Below are 23,545 nucleotides of genomic sequence, written 5' to 3' on the forward strand. Positions count from 1 at the left end.
ACTCTCCTATCAATACACAGTTGTATTTTTAAGCATCTAAAAGCAGCCAGTAAGAAAATACACATCAAAATCAAAACAAACCAACCTTTATCAACCGGAGCTGAGCCTTAGGAATTTGCTGATCTACCTATATTTCCGTTTACATCCTATGTTTCTGCATATTGTATACAAAGCCATCAAGAACAATGAAAGACATCATACTCTTAAGGCAATTTATTATTTTACAAGACAGTCTCAGTCCACGGTGCAAAGGAGAAAGAATATTGCTTGCTTTTAGGGGGTTTAGTTTTCCAGGCCTGATCAAATGCACATTTTAAAAATGTTTTGCTCTAAATTAATCGGAGATATAACCAGATGAGGGCAGCAAATCAAATCAAATCTAACGCAATCAGAAAGCCAACAGGAAAAAGGGACGAGTTTCAGAAGATTGCAAAACAACGGGTTCACTTTTAAAATACTGGAGGAATAGTTGAATCAATTTCACTCTCCTCTTTATTTTCTACATTCTTCCTTTTCATTGTCCTTCATTCTTTTTCTTCATCACTTTCTTCCCCCTCCTTTGCAGTTTGCACTTTTTTCTCACTTTCTTCTTGGCCATCAAGATGTTGTTCCTCTAATTCAGCGTTTCCCAACCTTAGGAACTTGAAGATGCGTGGACTTCAACTCCCAGAATTCCCCAGCCAGCATAGCTGGCTGGGGAATTCTGGGAGTTGAAGTCCACGCATCTTCAAGTTCCTAAGGTTGGGAAACGCTGCTCTAATTCACCTTTCTCCTCCTCTCCTCTATTTCAGCTTCCTCCTTCCTCCCTCCTCACTTGCTCCCATATCATCACCCTGCCTCCTCCTTCATCATCTCCACATTCCTTTTTTCCTCTTCCTTCTTCCTCACCGTCACTTTGTTCCTCTTCTCCACCTTCTTCTTCTCCATATTCAGTCTGCCTCCTTTTTTTTTCCTCCATCTTCTTCTTCTCACTTGGTCCTCCACCATCATTTTGTCTTCTTCATCTCCACACTCCTCCCATTCTACATCCCTTCTTTCTTCTTCATCACCATCAAGGCTTTATTGCTTCTCCACCTTCACGTTTTTCTCCCTCCTCTTCTTCCCGCTTGGTCCTTCACCGTCATCCTCTCTTCTTCGTCATCTCCACCTTCTTCCCATCTTTCAACCCCATCTTGCTGTTCATCAATACCCTCACTTTGCTCCTCTCCCCCTTCCTCCTCCTCTTCTCCTTTTTCCATCCTCTTCCTTGCTTGCTCCTCCATCATCTTGTCTTCATCTCCACCTTCTTCCCACTTGTCATCCCTTCTTTCTTCTTCACCATCTAGAGGTTGTTGCTCCTCTTCGCCTTCCTCCTCCTCCTCCTCCATCCTCAGGACCTTCCTCCTTTTTTCCATCCTCTTCTCCTGACTTGCTCCTTCATCCTCCTCTTCTTTGTCATCTCATCCTTCATCATCCCTTTTTCTGCTTCATCTTTGCCATCACTTTGTTCCGCTTTTTCACCTCCCTCCTCCTCTTTCGCTCTCTTCCTCCTTTCCTTCCCACTTTCTCCTCCACCCTCCTCCTCCTCTTCTCCACCCTCTCCCCCCTCCCTTCCTTCTTCACCCTTTTTCTTCCCCTCCTCCTCTTCACCTTCCTCTTGTTCTCCTCTACTCTTCCTCCTCCTCCACCCTCTCCATCCTCCCTTCCTTCTCCTCCACTCTTCTCCTCCTCCACTCTTCCTCCTTTTCTTCTCCACCCTCTTCCTTTTCTTCTCCTCCACCCTCTTCCGCCTCCCTTCCTTCTTCACCCTCCTTTTCTCCTCCTCCTCCTCTTCTTCTTCTTCACCTTCCTCTTCTCCTCCACTCTTCCTCCTTTTCTTCTCCACCCTCTTCTTTTTCTTCTCCTCCACCCTCTCCCTCCCTTCTTCACCCTCCTTTTCTCCTCCTCCTCTTCTTCTTCTTCACCTTCCTCTTCTCCTCCTCCACTCTTCCTCCTTTTCTTCTCCACCCTCTTCCTTTTCTTCTCCTCCACCCTCTCCCTCCCTTCTTCACCCTCCTTTTCTCCTCCTCCTCTTCTTCTTCTTCACCTTCCTCTTCTCCTCCTCCACTCTTCCTCCTTTTCTTCTCCACCCTCTTCCTTTTCTTCTCCTCCACCCTCTCCCTCCTCCCTCCCTTCTTCACCCTCCTTTTCTCCTCCCCCCTTTCTTCTTCTTCTCCTCCACCCTCCGATTTCCGCCCTCCCGACCGCTCTCTCTCCCCCCCCCTCCCAGACTCGCCTCGCGCGGCCCAGCAGCCCGCTTCTCGCGCCCGCCCGCCCGCCCTTCCAGGAAGCGCCGCCGCCGCCGCCGCGATGCATTGTGGGGCGGCGGCAGCAGATCCAAGATGGCGGCCAGCAGGAGGCTGATGAAGGTAACATCCAGGCCGGGCCGTCGGGCAGGGCCGTCGGCAGGCGGGGCGCGGGCCGGCCGGGGCGCGGGCGGCCGAGCGGGCGAGCGGGCCGGAGGGGCGGCGGGCTCCTCCTCGCCTTCGGGCCCGGCTCGCCCTCGGGGCCGCGCTTCCGCCCCGCCGGGGCCTGAGGGGGGGCCAGGAGGCCCGAGCGCGCCGCCTCGGTGGCCCGGGGGGGGGGTCGAGGGGGGGTCCCGCTGCCCAAGCGGCGGAGGGGAGCGGCCCGCGCTTCGGCCCCGGCTGGAGAAAGGGGGGGGGTCCCGCCGGGTGACTAAGCAAGGCGGGGCGGGGGGGCATAAATAAATAAATAAATAAATAAATAAATAAATAAATAAATCTGAGCCTGGAGGGCCCCCCCCCCGAAGAGGAGGGGGCAAAATTAGGGCGGGGGAGAGGGAGGGAGGGAGGGAGGGAAGGGAGGAGGGGCGTCTCCCCACTCCTGCCCCCCCTCCTCCTCCTCTTCCTCCTCTTTCCCCCCCCCCCCGCGGCTTCGGATGGGCGGCGGCGCCTTCTGACGTTACGAAAGCGGCGCTGGGCGAAGCGGCGGCCCGGCTGGGCTGCTCGGCCTCTCTCTCTCTCTCTCTCTCTCTCTCTCTCTCTCTCCCCAGCGTCCCCCCCCCCCCGCGACACAGACACAGCTGGAAGGTCCTTCCCTTGGCTCCGGTTCCTCGGAGGGGGTTCCCTCCCTGTCTGGCAGGGGAAAGGGAGCCACCAGGAGATCCTCCGGTTAAAGAAGGCTCCCCCTTGGGGGTTTTCTGGCCGGCGTTTCAGGGGCCAGTTAGGTCTCTTCATCGGGGCTGGAAGGGAGTGGGGTTTGGGGAGAGGGAGGGAGGAAGGAAGGAAGGAAGGATGATGGGGTTTCAAGGTACTCTCTTGAGTTTGGTGGCTTTCTTTGCAGACGTTTCGTTGCCCAAACTAGGTAGCATCATCAGTGCTAGAAGGGATTGAATTTAGGGAGGGAGGGAGGGAGGGAGGGAGGGAGGGAGGAAGGAAGGAAGGAAGGAAGGAAGGAAGGAAGGACGGACTATGGGGTCCTGGGTGCCCTCTGAGCCTGCTTGTTTTCTTGCAGATGTTTCATTGCCCAAACTAGGTAACATCATCAGTGCTAGAAGGGTATGGAATATATGGAGAGGAAGGAAGGAAGGAACGGAAGGAAGGAGGGAGGGAGGGAGGGAGAGAGAGAGAGAGAGAGAAAGAAAAAGAAAGAAAGAAAGAGAGAAAGAAAGAAAGAAAAAGAAAGAAAGAAAGAAAGAAAAAGAAAGACTACAGGGTCCTGGGTGTTCTCTGAGCTTGCTTGTTTTCTTGCAGACGTTTCATTACCCAAACTAGGTAACATCATCAAGGCTAGGAGGGAGAGGGGTTTGCAGAGAGGAGGAGGAGGAGAGGAAAAGGGGGATTGTGGGATTACCTAGTCGACTAACAAAACATTTGCAAGAAAACAAATCTCAGAGAGCACCAAGGACTCCACAGTCGTCGTCCTCCACCACCACCACCGCCGCATTGCAAACCCCACATCCTTTTAGCACTGATGACCCTTCCTAGTTGGGTAACGAAAAGTCTACAAGAAAACAACCAAGCTCAAGAAGCGAGAAGGACCCCCTCACAGAAACAAGGTTTGATGGGGTACTTGAAGGGTTTCTGGGTTAAGGTCTTTTGCTGACTCTAATAAAAGGGGGTTCATAAATGATTAAAGGTCTCTTTCTTCAATGCATGGCTTGATTATGGATTCCCCGCCCCCCCCCCCCTTCTCCCCTTGGAGACTTTTACAAAGGTAGTGAACAAATCAATGTGCTGCTGCATCTGGTGGATCTTGCTGAACCATCCAGAAACAGAAATCTGGGTTAAAATTAAAACAGTTTATTTAGCACACTGTGAGAAAGCATCCCCAAATTTAGATGTCAACTGAAGTCTGCTTACAAAAACACAAGTCTCTGTGTGGGATGAGTGGGGGGGTGACCTTCCCCCATCCTCAGCTCCTCCTTAAATTTAAATAATCTCTTTTCTAGGATCAGATAATAAATGGAATCACACCGTAAGCGAGTGGTCTGCTTCACGCAGTATGCTAAATCACCCCCCTCCAAAAAAAATCTCTCCTAAACTAAGGTTAAGGCTAGGTAACCCTAACTGCCCTGCTTAATGCTATTGTGCAAAGTTAAGTTTGCAGGTGAGATGGTTGGCTTGGTCTTAATTTATTTAATGTGCTCCTAAAACCTTCAGGTCTCTGAAGTTGCTTTGTTCAGCCACAAGAAAACAATTCAAAAGGATTGCGTTTATTAACTACCCGGATTGTGTAAAGTGGAAAATTCATAAGAACAGATTTGGCAGAATAGAGGCAACAAAGCGGTCCATTTGGGTCTTAAAAATAATAAGCTGGCAAGGAAGAACTGCAAGTCATATAGACATAACACCACACAGCGCTGAATGGGATTTACACATGTTACAATCTGTGCACGTTTGTGTTAAACAATCCAGTGAGGTTTATTTCCAGATAACGTAATAACAGCATAAACCCTGTCAATGTCAGAACTTGCTTAGGCATCACTTAAATGAATTTGAGATACAGTTTCTCTTTCGTTCTTTTTATAGCAGGCTATCTACTTTCTGTTTTCACTTTCTAACTTCATCCTGTCTAGCATTGTGAGGTTTGGGAAATGGGAAGATACTTTGCAACCAAGCTGTTGTTGCTGTGTTGTAAATTTTGTTCGTGGCTCTTAAAATATCTAGATTAGAAGTTTCTCTTGGAATGGACCTTTTATCGTATATTCCTTGCTGTTAATAGGGGTGTGTGTGGGTGTGTGTGTGTGTGTGTGTGTATACATACATATATATTTTTTTCAGGTAAAACGTTTGCTAGCATTGCATCATAACGAGAGTTGTGAAGTTGGCTACCACGCTTTGATTGACCTTTTTGTTTTAGAAGGCTTAAATCTCTCATTCTTAATATATTTTTACATACGATTTTAGATTTGGGATAAACCTCTTAACGTTTTAAACTCCACGAACAAGATTTAGTTAGAAGAATTCAAGAAATACTTGGACTTTAAGTAATGATGTCACTAATTGGATATAATTGTCCAAATGCTGCCTGAAATTGGAACATTTCTCCCACATTCATCCACCTACAGAGTAGTCCTGGTTGGTGCTTCTGTAAACTTTGAGAAGGGAAAAACTGATTTTACAAATATAGTAGATATTATTAATTTTGTCATGTACTCTGTACTTTATTGTAATTGCTTGTTTGGACACTGGTGTGTCAAAGTCATATCCTTATAGTTAGCAGCAAAAGTAGAGTTTGGCCCTTTCTGTTTTTAACCCTTTATTTACTTGCATGTTTATAGTTAAAACAGGTAGTCCTGAACTTACAACAGTTTAGTGACCGCTCGAAGTTACAGCGGCCTGAAAAAAAACTGATTTATGACTGTTTTTCATATTTAGGAACTGTTGTAGCCTCCCCATTTCATGGGATCAGAATTTGAATGCTTGGCAACTGACTCATGACGGTTGCAGTGCCCTGGGATCATGTGATCCCCTTTTCTGGCAGGCCAAGTCAATGGGGAAGCCAGATTCTTTCTTAACAACCGTCATAATTTAATAACTGCAGTGATTCACTTAACATCTGTGGCAAGAAAGGCCATAAAATGGGGCAATTCTTACTTGGCAGCAGAGTCATAATTCGAGGACCACCTGTAATATACCGTACGTTTTAGGTGTGTGTCATGTATGTGTTTCACTTTGAGAGCGGGCAACTCAATTTCATTTTTTGATATGTGGCGTTGTGCCCGCAGTAAAGAAAAATGACAATAAAGATTATCTTATCTATCTTATCTTTCTTTTCCTGAAAAGAAAGCAAGAAGGTACTTCAAACCACATGCAAAAAATATGCTGGATTTTATACATTCCCAACCCAGACGCAAGGGTGACATACAACCGACACAGTTCATAACACTGCCAGTATATTTAAGCATTAAAACAAGCATGCAAACCTTGTTCATCAGAGCTGGAGTACAGAGCCAGTTTGGTCTAGTGGTTAAGGCACCAGGCTAGAAACTTGGAGAGCTGAGTTCCAGTCCTGCCTCAAGGCATGAAAACTGACCCGGTGACTTCGGGCCATTCACTTTCTCTCAACCAATTCACTTCACAGGGTTGTTATTGTGATGAAAGATATGCTTGCTGCCTTGAGCTGTTTATAAAAACAATAACGGTGGGATACAGATAGATGCATGAACAAATCAAACATTGCTTATTTTGCAGAATATTGGAGTGTATTGGACAACCCCCCACCCCAATAACCTATAGTCCTATAACATTGGACACCCCCCCAAACTGAGTAACTAGGTTTTGGATGTTAATGTAATACAGTTTGCAGGTTTATTGTATTACTGGATTTGTGTTCCCTCCTTTGTTGCAGGCATGTCTTTTTTCTTCCTTTTTCTTTTGCTAACACAAAGGAAGCAGCTCCGTGTTGTGTTTAATCTAACTGAAAACGAAACTGTATTATTAAAATTCTGTGAGCTAGGAGAAGTAATGTTCCTCTCCGGCCTTCTTTTGGTGCAGTTGTCGATTTAATGATATCTGTGAATTGTAGACTAATTGAACGGAGAGTTGTTTTTTTTTTATAAAAAAAACACACCCTCCCTTTAATCTTTGTGCCCTTCAGTAGCACAGAATATTAAAAGAGCTGATTGTTCATTAGTTCTGTAATTTAAGCCTGTCTTGTGTTAATATTAATTTCAGGCAGAGTTTACAGGATGATCAAAACCTCTGGAATGTTTCTGAAGCCTTGGCTCACTTTATAGGAACCTGTTTTAATACATACCTGGCTTGTATTCCCGCTCCTGAACTTGTGATGGTTTTTTTTGTTTTAATGCCACAAAGAAGAATGTGTGCTGTAAAAGTTTGGGATCCTCTCATAAAGTGGATGGTAATTCTGCAGTTTATCCTCCCCCCCCACACACTCATTTACATACAGATGCCTAAATGAAGGTTTATTTACTTTTATCACATTTATATCTCACGGTTCCTATGAGGCATTCGCAGCAGCATTATTACTCATCATTTTAGCCTCACAGTGACCACACTGTAAGATCACCGTTGGGCCGAGACAAGGTTACCAGCCAGAATTACCCAGTAAATCCAGAGTTTAGAAGTTATCCCCAATCCCCTACTTAATGATGTACTTAACTTGAAATATTTCTCTTTCCGAAAGAAATACGCTCTGAAATAGTTATTCTTACAGGTGATTTTTGATCTCGCTTTCTATATGGAGAACAGAAAGTGGTGGAATTAATGATAAAAGTAGAAGTTCCTAAACCTTGTTATTAAAAACCAGCCTCCTTTAGGCAAGCAGTTGGAGATGTGAGACACTCCGGCATACATACAAGCCTAGATATCGTGGTTAGTCACCAGGAATGAAGCAGGCTGAGCAATCTAAACATAATCTGTGTGATCAGAAATTCCACATCTGAAGGCAAAATATTTTTAAAACTTTCCACATCGAAACGGATGGCAGAAATCCGTAGAAGCGTTCCAAATAATAAGAGAAGCATCCTTCTCGGAATAGGAGACTTTAGACAGCGCAGCTAATGTTTCCTGAAGATTGCACTTGCTTAATTTTCCTAACAGGAACACTGGAGCTAGGAAATTGATGTTACCTGGTGGTGAAGTCATTTGTTTGCATTTTAACTCTGCTCCCTGAAATCCTCATGCCTGCTTAAGTGTTAGAAATTGATGACAAACCAAGTGACTTTGAGCTTTTTTAAAAAAAATGTTCCTATTTAATACAGTCAACAACAGCAAATGTAACCTTATTTTTTTTTTATAAAAAAACCACCCACAAGCAGTCAGCCCTTTTTTGGCACCGCAGCAGTCAAAATGTTTCCATTTCAAAAAACCTACATAAATAAAATTCTTCCCCTCGCAGAAGGACAATAAAGGGGAAACTCCAATGCCTCCCACAGGTATTAAATGATCAGTGTTAAGGTCCTTTCTTGTATCCCCAGGATTTGCGTTTCTAGTGGTGGATTAAAACGTTAAGGCACGGGAAAAACTCTCGATACAATGCAGGCGATCCTCAGGTCACGACCGCATTTCCGTTGCTAAGCAAGGCAGCTGCTTAGTGAGTTTTGCCCCGACTTTTCTTGCTACAGTGGCTAAGTGAATTACTGCGTAAGTTAAGTTAGTAACACGGTTTGTTCAGTCCATCCGGCTTTCCCATCGACTTTGCTTGTCAGACCGGGTCACAAAGGGTGGTTGACACGACCCCAGGGCACTGCAACCGTCATAAGTGCATGCCAGTTTCCAAGCATCTGAATCCTGATCACATGACCATAGGCGATACTGCAACAGGACTGCCTGTACTGTGGCCACTCCTTCCTGAAACAAAAAAACAACACGTTTTTTTTATAGGCAGGTTGTGCGGCTCAATTTCTCTACCTTGCGTGGATTTCAACTCCCAGAATTCCCCAGTCAGCTAGGGACTTCTGGGAGTTGAGGTCTATGCGTCTTAAAGCTGCCGGGGTTGAGAAACATTGGTCTGGCTGTAACCTTCCCGCCCAATTGAAGCTTATAAATATTTCTAGAAGAAGCTCGACGCTTCAGAATTTAATCATTCCAAATAAGACGTAACTTAGATACATCTTGCTGTGGCCACTGCTGATATTTTCAGCCACGGGTGTAGCTGACCAACTGGTCTTAATTGTTCAGGCATATTTGAATATGGAATGGCATTTCAGCCTGAATTCAGACGCACCCCCAAGCTGTGAACCTGCATCTTGAATTGAAGGGTAACTTTGTCCAGCTGAAGTTGAGTCCATATGCCTGGATCTGAGCACCTCCTTTTTGCCCTGTGCTAAAAACAGATCCTAGGGATGCGGTGGCTCAGTGGGTTAGGACGCTGAGCTTGTTGATCAGAAGGTTGGCAGTTTGGCGGGTCGAATCCCGAGGGCTGCGTAACAGAGTGAGCGCCTGTTACTCGTCCCAGCTTCTGCCAACCTAGCAGTTCGAGAGCACGTAAAATGCAAGTAGAAAAATAGGGACCACTCCGGTGGGAAGGTAACAGCGTTCCGTGCACCTTTGGCGTCTAGTCATGCCGGCCACATGACCACGGAGACGTCCTCGGACAAGCGCTGGCTCTTCGGCTTTGAAACGGAGATGAGCACCGGCCCCTAGAGTCGGAAACGACTAGCACGCATGTACGGGGGAACCTTTACCTTTTTTAAAAACACATCCTAATTTGGAACTCAGCAGTTTGATGGAAAGGAAATACAGAACTGAAGATTCTTGGCATAATGGTGGCACTGTTTAGTTTTGGCCTAGCGTTGTAACTTTAAAACATGGTTTATTGAATAAGCTTTGTTAGCTAAGCTCATGAAATCTGTCTATATCTATCTAGCTATCCATACATCATCTAGCTATCCATCCAACCATCCTTATCTATCTTTACCTAGCTTACCTAGCTCCAGCTATCTATCCCTATTTATCTACACCTATCTATTTTATCTATCTCTTGTCTGCCTGCCTGCCTATCTATCCCTTTTTGTCTACACCTATCTATCTTATCTAGCTCTATTTATCTTTCCATCCATCCCTATCTATCTACATCTATCTAATCTAGCTCTGTCTCTATCTGTCTGTCTATCTATCTATCTATCTATCTATCTATCTATCTATCTATCTATCTATCTATCTATCTATCTATCTATCTATCTGTATCTAATTTATTTGATGCCCATCTTGTAACAAAACTACTCTGGGCAGCTTACAGCATTAATTAAATCATAATTAGCTACTCATAGTCACTTCGAACTGCGAGATGGGTGGCAAATAAATTTGATAATAAAAAAAATGTTTTATAAATAATAGACGGGAATGGCCTCAGGCCTTAGAAATGGAACTAGAACATAGAGCAACATAGCCTTTCAACTGAAGCAAGAATCATAGTGGTTTCCTTAGCAAGCCAGAGATGCACCAGGGTTTGAAGTTGGCTAACGGTTGTTGCCTTTAGAGCCACGAAAAGGTAGAATCTGATATAATGCTGGTTTATTCCTGCTTACAGTCATCACTAGTGGGGAGAGCCAAATGGGTGGTTAACCGTGACTCAGGAGATATTTCATGTGGCCGATATACCAACAATAATCCTGGGAGAATTCATCCCCGCCCAAGGTCACAGGTTCTCCCATGAGTCTTGTGATATATGACTATCCGTTGGCATTTTCTTTTTATTTCAGTTTCTAAAAGAAGCAAGATAATTGGCCTGGGTTCTGACGAAACTCTGTGTAAACCTGTGCAGAAAGTGTAAAAGTATGGAACACTGGATACGATCAGTAAACGGTGACACACTCCTAAAACTTTCCTAGCCACATATTACGACATCGTCTTTAATTCTACCGGGGTGATGCCAACTCCTTGGGAAATTCCTGACTGCTGAACGTAGCCCAGTGACTAAGTTTTAAGATCTCCGTCTTGTTTTTTTCACTTCTTGAATTTGGAGCACTCGATGGTTTGAAAGACTTACTCTAGTTTGGCTTTGAAAGTTTGCCTTAAAAACAAGGAAGCAGCAAGCTGGTTTATTAGTGTTTGCCTGCACAACTAAATGGTCAAACATTTACTCGGCTGACCTTCTGCAGAAGCTTGAATGCATCAGGCACACACCCGTGAAACCGAACCAAGATTTGTACACTGTATGTCCGAACCCTCATGAGAGATTTCTATTCTTGTTAGTAGTAAAATTAATAGTCGTACCTAATTATATCCATATTACTATGTGTATTTTGTGGGTGGTCTCCTGTTCCAGCCAGATCTTCATGGCTTCACCAAATCATGTGAATTCATGATGGTGATGTTCTTGACCCAAGCTTAAAACAGAATCAGAGAATAAGAATTGGAAGGGTCCTTGGAGGTCACCTAGTCCAACCCCCCCCCCCCGCTCAAGCAGGAGAACCTATACCACCTCAGATAAGTGACTGTCTAGTCTCTTTTTAAAAACCTCCAGTGTTGGAGCACCCACAACTTCTGGAGGCAAAGCTGTTCCGCTGGTTAATTGTTCTCACTGTCAGGAAATTTCTCCTTAGTTCTAGGTTGCTTCTCTCCTTGATCGGTTTCCATCTTGTCTTGTCCTCAAGTGTTTTGGAGAATAGATATATTCTCCAAAAACAGCATAGACTAATTCAAGTCTATTTATTTAACTGACATTTTATTGGCTGCTCTGGTCTTTTTCTTTTTTTTTTAACCTTACGAGCAGAATAAATTAACACTCAGGTTTATACAAAGTTAAGTTTGTTTCTATGTTTATATTGTAAATGGTCTTCTCTTGACCTGAAAACCTCTTTGAAGGTTAGAATTGTCAGTTGGGAAGTCCGTCTCAGATGGAGTCGCTCTGATGGGGGGAAAAAAGTGGTGATTCTCCTAAATTAGATATCCTGCCTTCCATTTAGGCTTCTGTTGCATTAAAATTTATTACCGATTGGCAGTCCCCGTTATCGGCTGCATCGCAGTCTTTATCATCCTATCTTTACCCTTGTGTGTATTCCCTTGGAGTGACTTTTAAGCACTTGCTGGAAGTGAAAAAGATGTATTTTTTAAATTTATTTTTATTTATTTACAAATAACTCGAGGTGGTGAACGTATCCGGCACACCTTCGTCCTCCCAATTTTCCCCACCGCAACAACAACCTTATGAGGCGTGTTGGGGCAAGAGAGAGAGAGAGTGCCCAAATGTAATGCAAACTCTTGTGGTGCCAGCCACTAACGGTGGAAACCAACGTTGCGCAAGTGGTTTTGCTGATCCATGTATGCCGTGTGTCATCACGGACATCCATCTGTCTGAATGTGTGTCCTAGGTAAAGTGGTTATCTTTGTAGCCGAACAATCAACAACAATCAACATCTTCTTTGTGTGTTATTCTTGATGTTTCCTTTTCAAGCTTTTGTTGCTCTGTTGGGCCTTTGCTAACTATATTCAATATTGGGATAGGAGCGGTGGCCTCAATTTGAAAGAAAAAAAAACAGTCTTTCTTCCTCTCCTTTTTCTTAGGATGGGAGGACTGTCGCATGCTCATTTGCTGAAGGAGAGGTGTTTTTTTGTGTTTTTTTTTACTAGCTAAGGGCATAACTCTTATTTGGGTTAATTTCCTCTTTTTTTTTTCTTTCCTGTTTAAAATGTTTCTTTCCTTTGTAGTTCTGGCCAAGTTGACTGCCTTACGTTGGCTGCAGTTGTAGGGAACGGTGCTGCCTTTCTATCTGATGTTTCTTTCAGGCTGCAATGTGATATGCGGTGGAAAATATATAATATAATCTGAATAACAGAATAACGGTTGGAAGGGACCTTGAAGGTAGAATAGAATAGAGCTGGAAGGGACCTTGGAGGTCTTCTAGTCCAGCCCCCTACTCAAGCAGGAGAACCTAGACTGTCTCAGACAAGTGACTGTCTAGCCTCTTCTTAAAAACCTCCAGTGATGGGAGTGCCCACGATTTCTGGAGGCAAGCAGTTCCACTGGTTAATTGTCCTCACTGTCAGGAAATTTCTCCTTAATTACAGGTCGCTTCTCTCCTGGATTGGTTTCCATCTGTTATTCTTGTCCTGCCTTCAGATGCTCTGGAGAATAGAAAGAATAAGAATAGAATAGAATAGAATAGAATAGAATAGAATAGAATAGAATAGAATAGAATAGAATAGAATAGAACAGATAGATTGTAGAATAGAGTAAAATATAGAATAGAATTAGAGTAGAATAGAATTAGAATAGAATGGAATGGAATGGAATGGAATAGAGTAGAATAGAATGGAATGGAATGGAATGGAATGGAATGGAATGGAATGGAAGAACAGAAGAACAGAACAGAATAGAATGGGCTAATGCCTCCTTAAGTAACACCAGCTGCCTGCAATTAGTGCAGGTTCGCATCCCACCAGGCTCAAGGTTGACTCAGCCTTCCATCCTTCCGAGGTAGGTAAATGAGGACCCAGATTGTTGGGGGCAATAAGCTGACTTTGTAATAATGCTGCTTGGGAGGGGGTGTGAAAGCTCTAATAAGCAGGCAGATACATAGAATGAAGGCTACTGCTAAGCTTGTAAGCCGCCCTGAGTCTTCGGAGAAGGGCAGGATATAAATGGAATTAAAATAATAATAAAAAAAGAATAATAGGGTAGGGTAGAAGAATAGAGTAGAGTAGGAGTAGAATAGAATAGAATAGAATAGCTGGAAGGGAACTTGGAGGTTAGGGTTCTATATAAAGTAGTCTTTATAAATTTATCCAACCAACTAGCCGTTCCTAAACCTCCCCATAGCAGATATAAATAAAATTCAGTTTTTTCTGTCCAGTAAGAAATATATCATTTCTGTCCATGGAGGGAAAAAAAGGAACCATTGAAGGTTGTTTTAACCATCAGGATTTATAATCCAAAGTGTTCCGTATGTTTCTTCTACAAGAAAATAAATCCACCATACAGTTCTGAAAGCCAGTATTTGTATTCAAAATTCAGACAGGCCAAATTTAGAATAGTGGAAGCAGGCGATTTTAAAGAAGGCTCCTGCCACCTTCCTTCAGCCTGTTGGAGCAGAGAGGGAAGTAGACGGATCCGTTAAAGCAGAATGCCTCGATTGAAATTTGTCGCGTATAGTAACCGGGCGGTTAAAAAAGGGAAGTTTTTTTTTTTAAAAAAATCGTAAAGCGGTTATTATAAGAAGTGTTCTGTGTTTTAAGAGGCAGAGCTATTTTAAGGGGAAAACTTAATTGAGGCAAGCGCGCTGAAAAGTCTACGCAGAAATTTTAACCTCTCTTCGCACACTCTGCTTAATGGAAAGAAAGGTGTGCGGGAACGCATAGATTGTGTTGCTCCCTCCTGGGAGGAGGTTTCAAAGTATTCCTAGCCGGAGTACCCGATTGTGTAGTAGCTTTGTTCCCTATGCCACCTGTCTGGTAAACTCGCCAGATTCGTTTTTCCCGCCATGCACAACTAGACTGTTGTTTCTCTTTGTCCTATAATATATGTGGGTATATGCATAATTCTGAATGTATTTTTGTCATATTTGTGTAGTGTATGTTGGAGGTGGTGGTGACCCCTTGAGAGCTGAGTGTGACGAAATTTCATTTTAATGTATGCCGATTAGTGTACATTCAAAGTGACAATAAGGGTTATTCTGTCCTGTTCTGTTCTGTTCTATTCTTTCTGTTATTCTATTCTGTTCTGTTCTGTTCTGTTCTGTTCTATTCTATTCTATTCTATTCTATTCTATTCTTTGTTTTCCTATTCTATTTATTCTATTCTAATTTCTATTCTATTGTACTATTCTATTCTTTCTGTTATTCTATTTAGTCTATTCTAATTTCTATTCCATTCCATTCCATTCTGTTCTAATTCTATCCTATCCTATCCTATTCTGTCGTTTTGTTTTGAAATTCCAACCACGCTCAAAGCAAGCAAGTTATCAGAGACACAAATAACTTGAGTTTTTATCCTGCATAGTGTTGCCTTCCGGAAGGTGACTCTATGTTTCTTATTTAATCCCATTATACTGGTTAACCTCCACAATGCCTTCAAGTCTCACAGTGTAAATAAACAACCTATCGCCAAGCTTTTGAGGCTGAGAAGCTGATAACAGGACTGCCTCGGTGGGGTATTTTTTATTTTTTTAATTTGGGGGGAATACTTGTCAGGATTTTTTATTTTTTTTGGGGGGGGAGACGTATTAAATTGTGGAGCGTTCCTCTCTCTTCCAGGGGAAAGGGTTGAAGTTACTGGATAGTAACTACAGCAGCCTTTCATTTAGTGACCATTCAAAGTTACGACGGCAGCGGAAAAAGTGACTCGCGACCACTTTTCACCCTTTACGACCATTTCAGCATCCCCAGGGTCACGTGATCAGAATTCAGAGGCCTGGCGACTGAGTCACATTGATGACAGTTGCAGCCTCCCAAGGGGTGACATGATCCCCTTTTGCGACCTTCTGACAAGCAAAGTCAGTGGGGGAAGCCAGCTTAACAACTACACTACTAATTTAACACTTACAGTCATTCACCTAAGAAGTTGGGCAAGAAAGGTCGTAAAACAGGACAAAACTCACTCAACCAACGTCTCGCTTAACAACATAAACAGCATTGTGGTCATATGTCGAGGACTAACTGTATAACGTTGTGCCAGAATGCTGGTTGCTATTAAGTCTGAATTCTCTGTGAAAGTCAAAACGGGGGCCTTTTCCAAATTGTTCACAAATTTTAGCTTATTTTCCCCCCCCATACTAAAATTATGGCATAACAAGAGGAAGAAAAAGGGGGAGACAGTTTGACTTCAACTAAGACAGTATGAAAGTAAAAACAATGTACATGTTTTCCTGAATATTACAACCGATTATTTTGGCTGATTTGGTTAATGTGATTTTTTTTTTCTGCTCTGCTTGGCTTGTAGGAGCTTGAAGAAATCCGCAAATGTGGAATGAAGAACTTCCGTAATATCCAAGTTGATGAAGCTAACTTATTGACTTGGCAAGGGCTTATCGTTCCCGTGAGTGCGAAAGAAACCTCTTGCAATTGTTAAAATGCATCAGGAGCTCTTAATTTTCCTAAATACCCCCAAAATGTTTTAAGTTGGTCCTTGCAGAACTGGTGGAGCAAATCAGTCGATTTTCTTAAGAAAAAAAAATATATATTTCCTTTGCAGGTTTCGGAGGAATGCCACCCAGATAATTAAATTAGCTGCCATCCACCTTTGCGTAAAAATAGTATTTATAATTTAGAAAGCCCTTAAGCCTCTAAATAATTGTGCAGTGGTTAAAAAAAATAAAAAGAAAGGGAGGTCCCCATTGTGCAGTTAACAAGACACAAGAGCAAAACTAGATAAGAAATTTTTTAAAAAACTAGAACAGATGGTTGGTAGATTTATATGGAATAACCGAAAGCCGCGTATTAAAAGAAGAACGCTGCAGGAGCACAAAACAAGGGGAGGACTGGGGCTCCCACATTGGGAGCTGTATTACCATGCCTCTGCCTTGGCTTGGATTAGGGACTGGGTTGTGTTATCTAGAAGGAGGGTGTTAACTATTGAAGGATATAACTTAACACAGGGATGGCATGCCTATCTCTGGCCAAGGAAGAATAGTCAATATAAAGTTTTCTCTAATCATTATATTAGGGATGCATTGATAAACTCTTGGCGTACGGTAAGAGGGTGGATATATATATAAATTATAAAAATATATATTTCCATTGCAGGTTTCGGGGGAATGCCACCCAGATAATTAAATTAGCTGCCATCCACCTTTGCGTAAAAATAGTATTTATAATTTAGAAAGCCCTTAAGCCTCTAAATAATTGTGCAGTGGTTAAAAAAAATAAAAAGAAAGGGAAGTCCCCATTGTGCAGTTAACAAGACACAAGAGCAAAGGAAAAAAAAATGGCTGTGAAGGAAAAATGAAAGTGAGGACAAGCACACCACAAAACTCTTAAAAACTTCAAAGTGGGCCTTAGAATAGCCAGCCAAAATAGCAACTAAGGAGACTGCGATGTGGGTTTATTGTTAGCGCCTCAGAGAATCCCAGCTTTCAGTGTAATAATGTAGGTATGTGAAACCTACGTAGAATTTATTTCAAGAAATTTAGATTTCATTCCCTAGCACAGAATTTGATTTATATCTGTCCCTCACATCCCACAGGTTTTGGGCAGGACAGGAAATGCTCTCGTAAGGTAGTCCTTGACTTACAGCCATTCATTTAGTGGCCATTTAAAGTTAACAGCAGCACCGAAAAATGACTTAGGACCGTTACTGCATCACATGATCAAAATTTGGGCACTCGGCAACTGGCATGTACTTAACAACTGTTGCATTGTCCTGGGGTCATATGATCACCGTTCGTAACCTTTTCACTTAATGACCGCATGACTCCTTTAATGCTTGCAGTAATTCACTTAAGAACCGCGGCAAAAAAAATATCATAAAATGCAGCACCAGCCACTTAACAAACTGCTTCGTTTAGCGACAGAAAATGTGAGCTCAATTGCAGCCATACGTTGAGGACTACCAACTTGTAATTCTTGGTTTCAAAAGTGACTTCCTTGATGGCCCCTGAAAGTCGCTTTTCCAAATGGTAAAGGACATGAGGACTGGCTGCGTGGCCAGAGAGCTAATTTCCAGGATTAAAGATCTGCCCCACATAAATTTAAAACCCATTTTTATTTATTTCAAGCTTTGTGTCTCTTTGGAGAAGCAACAGCCTCAGTTGTCACAGAGTTTTTGCTTTGTATTTTTCCTTGCCTCCCTCCTTGCAAGCAAGCGACCCGATCAAATTTCCCGTGCTATTAAAACAAACAAGGAAATTTCAAATAAATGAGCAAGGTTTCAAGCTGTTACTTGATAGGAAAAAGGAGAACTCAGCTCTGGCGCCTTTCACTCCCAAGGGTTTTTTATTATTATTATTATTATTGTTGTTGTTGTTTTGATGATTTTATTTGATAAAGGCTTTGATTTCATTCTGATAAAGGCAAGAATGGTTTTGTCAAAGCCTAAATCAAGGCTGTGAGGTGGGAGGGTCAACCTGATATGTAGCAGGAGACGCCTGGGACAAAGAAAGATAAAGTCAAACTCCTAATATACATCACACATTTGCAGCACACAAACGCGTGGTGCTCACCACCTTTGTGTTGAACCGAGAAACCATCCGTCAGCAACTGAGTCATTTCATCTTTGCCCTTCAGGTGGAACTCAAAAGGCACTTGGGGGGGGGAATGTGCTCACCCTGCAATCTTGGGTGTCATCTAAGGACCACTTTTAATGCACCAAACCTGGACCCTCCTTTAAATCCTAAATAATAATAATAATAATAATAATAATAATAATAATAATAATAATAATAATAATAATAATAATATATAAAGTTGGAAGGGACCTTGGAGGTCATAAAGGCAGTCCTTGACTTCCAGGAGTTCATTTAGTGACCATTCAAAGTTACCACGGCACTGAAAAAAGTGACTTATGACCATAGTAGCATCAGCTGTCATAAGTCAAGGACTGCTTGTATTCAAAAGTTGTGTCCATGAGTGAATAATTTATTCTGAATGATATATTTCCTGTCTCTTTTTTCCACACAAATAATAATAATAATAATGATGATGATGATGATGATGATGATGATGATGATGATGATAATGTTGGAAGTGACCTTGGAGGTCATCTAGTCCAACCCCCTGCTCAGGCAGGAAACCCTATACCATTTCGGACAAATCGCTGTCCAGTCTCTTCTTAAAGACTTCCAGTGTTGGAGCATTCACAGCTTCTGGAGGCAGGTTGTTCCACTGGTTAATTGTTCTAACTGTCAGGAAGTTTCTCCTTATTTATCTCTATTCCCCCAGGCTTTCCCACCCCCACCTCCCCCAATCCTAAATCTTGAATGTGTTACACTCCCAGAATGAAGGAGTGAATATTCTCCATTATCTTTGAATAGAGATACTTTTAAAAAAATTGTCCAGTTGTATCTTGCAGTTCTGTTGTGGGTGGCTTTCATTTCTTTTTAACAAGTCACTGCTTAAAGAATAATAATCCTTCAACTGTTTTGCCCAGATGCTACTATTACAAGATAAATCCCTCCTGCAGCTTTTGTCAGTACATTCATAATCTTTTTTGTCTTCTGTAAATCTGTATTGAATCTGCATGGGTGTGAACACTCCTTTGTGGTAAACTTTTATTTCATTTCAAGCAGTTGTTGCACAGGCACCCTTCTCAAAGCCAGAACTCTGGGCCACTTACCACCCAAGAACAAAACGATATATACAGCAATAAAAACAAGAGAAACAGTATAAAAAGCCCAAAGTTAAGACACCCACCTTCCCAGCTTTTCAGGAGATTGCATAAAACAAACTGGCTCTTGCTGATAAAGATTGCAATATGTGCGTTTTTTAAAAAAAATCAGATTTTTTTAAAAAAAATTAAGTGAGTCACATTGCTAAAAATGTGGGTGGGGGGAAGCAGGGAAGAGAGACTTTAAGAAAAGGGCCAGTGAGGATGGTTTTGAAAAGACTAGATTTAGGTCTAAAAACATATCACTAATAGTAACACAAACCCACCAAAGTTTTTTTTTTCTTTCTTTTTCTGTTTTTCTGCTTCCTTCGTTCTCAACTTATCCTTCTGTGGCCCTGCAAGAATCCTTTTAAAAGAATCCTTAAAAACTTTTTTTTTTTTTTTAAGTGATGGATCGCATCCAGGTAATCCTCGACTTGCAACCGCAACGGAGCCCCAGATGTACGTTGCCAAACGAAACATTTGTTAAGTGACTTCTGCCCCATTTTAACAACCTTCCTCGCAACCTTTGCGTGAAGTTGGCGAATCTGGCTCCCCCCGTTGACTTTGCTGGTCGGAAGGTCGCCCAAGGGGTCGCGTGACCCTGGGTCAATTAGTACATGCCAGTTGCCGAGCATCTGAAGTTTTGATCACGTGACCATTGGGGATGCTGCAGTGGCCGTGTGGTAAACGGTCATAAATTTTCGGTGACGCCGTCCCTTCAAACGGTGGCTTAAAAGAACGGTCATAAGTCGAGGACTTCCTGCATATCTGAGCACCTCTCCATTCAGCTTTCCTCTGAATTCATTCTTTTATTGCCTGGGGCCGCTTTTCATACATTCTCTGTTGCTCCCCGTAGGACAATCCTCCATACGACAAGGGTGCGTTCAGAATCGAAATCAATTTTCCTGCAGAGTACCCATTCAAACCTCCCAAGATCACATTTAAAACGAAGATCTATCACCCTAACATTGATGAAAAGGGGCAGGTTTGTCTGCCTGTAATTAGTGCTGAAAACTGGAAGCCGGCCACTAAAACCGATCAAGGTAAGAGACCGCGAGGAATTGATCGCCATACTAAATCTCCTCTTGGGAAGGGGTTCTCTGTCCTGGATCTACAAGCCACAAGCATGCATGGCCGTCTAAATCTTTAATGGAATCATCTTTGAGGGCAAAGGAATTCTGGATTTTTTTCTTCTCCTTCCCTCCCTATCTTAAGTTTAAAATTTGAATTGTGTTCTGTACCAGCCTGCTACCGGCCCTGCAGAAAAGGCAGGGACAACCCCTTTACAAAACGGCAAGAGGCTGGAACTAAGCCTGCCAAATTTATTAACATAAAACAGAGCAAAACAAGACACCAACCATGAAACAGGAACTATTCAAGCGGTTGCCTTCAGCAAACCAGCCCTCCCACGCATTCCCCTTTTATACAGTTCAGGGCGTGGCTTCTCTCTGCCTCCTTCCGAGGTGCCCCATTGCCTTCCTCTGTTTACTCCTGATTGACTGCCTCCTGCGTCGGGCGTCCTTGAACAGGGCCAGCTGTGGGTCATCTTCATCCACGCTGTCAGGCTCACACAGCTGGGTCTGCGTCGTGACCAGGTGGGAGGGGCCTGGCTGAGGGCTCTCATCAGCAAGCTCTTCAACACCCCCCTCCAACCCAACTGCCGAACCCACAGGCTGACCCTGAATCACAACAAATTGATCGCAAAGAATTTTTTAAATTAAGGAGAGATTTAGCACCCGTTCAGCCAATTCTTAAATGGTTTGTTCTAATAGTCCAAAATGAGCTTGATTTTCCTCAGCCAGCAGTCTTTTATTTGCACGTCTACTTGAGTGTGGTCTCCGAAGAGTTTCTCTCTTGTGTTTCAGGAAAGGAAAAGCTTTACACACCCATTATTTTTGCACACACAGAGCAGTTCCTCCATTCCTAAATCTGAATGTACCGCCCGTGCGGTGGCTGACCCGGTTAATCAAATAAACCAGTGATGATTGTCACATGTAATGGCTCCAGATGTAACGTAGCTGTTCCATTTTGCTTTTAAACAGGTCCCATCAAACCCAGACAAGGGTGGGTTTATTTAGCCAGCCGTGGCCAAAGCTTGGCTTGTAGGCTGCATTCAACCTTTTAAGGACAAAGTTGAGCCAGAGCCTAAAAAGCAGCAGTTCGTGCGAACGCTTTCCTTTCCGTTGGCATTCAGTTCAGATTTTAAACACGGTCGCTTACGTGATGGCTTTTCGGTCGTGTGTTCGATACGTGCGTCGGAAACTTGCCCAGTTTCTCTTTCGTTAAAGAATAGAATTTGGAAAACATGTCCGGAGGACTTAAGCATTATTACCATTTCCAAAGATTTGAGTGCCATCTGCTCACAATCGCCTGAACTGCGAGATGGGGGGGGGGAGGGGTGGCAAATAAATTTGATAACCTATGTACGAATCAATGAATCGACAGCCTTGGGAATCTGTCCTTGGCGAATCGATGGTTCTGCCTCTCTTTCACAGCCACACTGATCTCTCTCTTTCTCCTCCTTTCCTTCCTTCCTTCCTTCCTTCTCTTTCTTCCTTCCCTCTTTTTTTCCCCCCCTTTTTCTTTCGACAGTAATCCAGTCCCTCATAGCACTGGTGAACGACCCCCAGCCAGAACACCCCCTTCGGGCTGACTTAGCCGAAGAATACTCTAAGGACCGTAAAAAATTCTGTAAGAATGCCGAAGAGTTTACAAAGAAATATGGTGAAAAGCGACCAGTGGACTAAAAAAAAACAAAACAAAAAAACACAACACAACAAAAACAACAACAACAAAAAAACAACAACACCTGACCGAGTTGATGTCAGCAATGTGTGATAGAAGAGCTGAAGAAGTGCATTTCAGACACACCCACAAAGCAGGACTCTCTATGGAAATTGACAAGTGTCACCTCTTGGTGTTAACTTGTGGCTGTTAACTAACTTTCTACCATTTCTTAATCAAAAGTGGTCTAGGTAATCTGTAAAGAAAGGATTAAAAATTTAAGATGTTCTAGTTCTGCTTTCTTTGTTTAAAATCACTGCTTTAATGTACTTTTAAAGAATGCTGTTTCTTTTTTTTTTTCTTTTTCTTTTTCTCCTCGTCACAATTTATCAGGAAGAAAAAAAAAAAGGTCTTAGGCTTATAACTTGCCCTTAAAAATTCAGAAGGTCGTGGCTGTTATTTCTTATTTTCCTTTGCAATTCTTTTTTTTTTCTTCCCCCATTTTTGGGTTGCCCCTTATCCTTCCCTCCTCCCTGCTCCCCCCCCCCAGACGAAAGCAAAACTACACCTACTTAGCAAAAAAAAAAAAAAGACATTTGGGGGGAAAATGAGCTGTTTCTTTCCCCTTTTCCCTGTCTTAAAACGTTGCACTGTGTTTCGTGGACGTGGGTCCAAGTTTTCTCTCGACTTCAGTTTTGCCGTGTCAAAATCCGGGCCCACATGTACTACGTACCACCAGGATTGGCCCCCAGATCTTTTTCGTAAACCTGGCTGAAGCGTTTACAATAATGTTTATTAAATGGGGGAACGCCAAGATTTGTGCGCATGAATGAATTGTAGCACCTGGCTTACATTCTGTTTAGGGGGAGGAAATTTCGGCACAAAATATTCTTTAGCAAAGGAATAAGCCAAGTGTCATTTTCTCTCTCTTCCCCCCCCTCCCCTCCTTTTTAAAAAAAAAAATTTTTTTTTTGCTCCTCACCTTTATTCTTAAGTATCTATGCAGACTACCTAGAATAAAGAAGGACTCGAGTCCATTTGCAAGAATTTCAAATAGGGGACCAAGAGGTACCGAAACAATCAGTCTACCAACCCGTCAAAACCCAGTACGCCTCCAAGCTGAGAAACCTAACTGGAGAAATCCTTGAAAAACTTCAAAGTTCTGAGAAACAGAAAACCCAGTCACAAAATCTCTTCAACCTAACCTCTTTCCCTGTGCAAACGACAAAGCTTATTTTCTCCTAGTAATGGGTTGGTTTGCTCGATCCTTCGTCCAAGACGTAAGCAATTTCCATTAAGCAATAACCCACCCATCGTGAAATTGAGCAGTGGCCTTTCTCCGTAAAAAAAAAAAAAATTACCTGTCTACAAAAAAAAAATTTAACCTGTCCACAGAATTAATATTGATTCAGGGGGGCCTTGATTTAACCCAACCCAAGTTAAGGGGATAAAGTTCTTTACCCCGGAGATCCCAACTGCCCTGTTTAATGTAGTGTTGCGTTTTAGGGTGGGCAAAATGCAACTTGGTTACGTGACACAATGATGAACCCATCCCCTGGCTGCTCAGTTTTAAAATACCTGGCTTTAAGTGAGCATTTCAACCCGTTTCTGTGATGGAAAAAAAACGCAGTGA

At 42.8% G+C, this 23,545-nt stretch overlaps 1 protein-coding gene across 1 annotated transcript; it reads left to right on the top strand.

The window, feature by feature from the left end:
• The first annotated feature begins 2,336 nt into the window (after positions 1 to 2,336).
• UBE2L3 (ubiquitin conjugating enzyme E2 L3) lies at positions 2,337 to 22,203 on the top strand. The gene is made up of 4 exons (XM_083373321.1): positions 2,337 to 2,387; positions 15,826 to 15,921; positions 20,045 to 20,231; positions 21,781 to 22,203. The coding sequence occupies exons 1-4, from the start codon at positions 2,361 to 2,363 to the stop codon at positions 21,933 to 21,935; spliced, it is 465 nt and encodes a 154-aa protein (XP_083229447.1). The 5' UTR covers positions 2,337 to 2,360; the 3' UTR covers positions 21,936 to 22,203.
• The last annotated feature ends 1,342 nt before the right edge of the window (positions 22,204 to 23,545 follow it).

This window comes from Vipera ursinii, assembly GCF_947247035.1.
Source record: "Vipera ursinii genome assembly, chromosome: 14".
NCBI lineage: Eukaryota > Metazoa > Chordata > Lepidosauria > Squamata > Viperidae > Vipera > Vipera ursinii.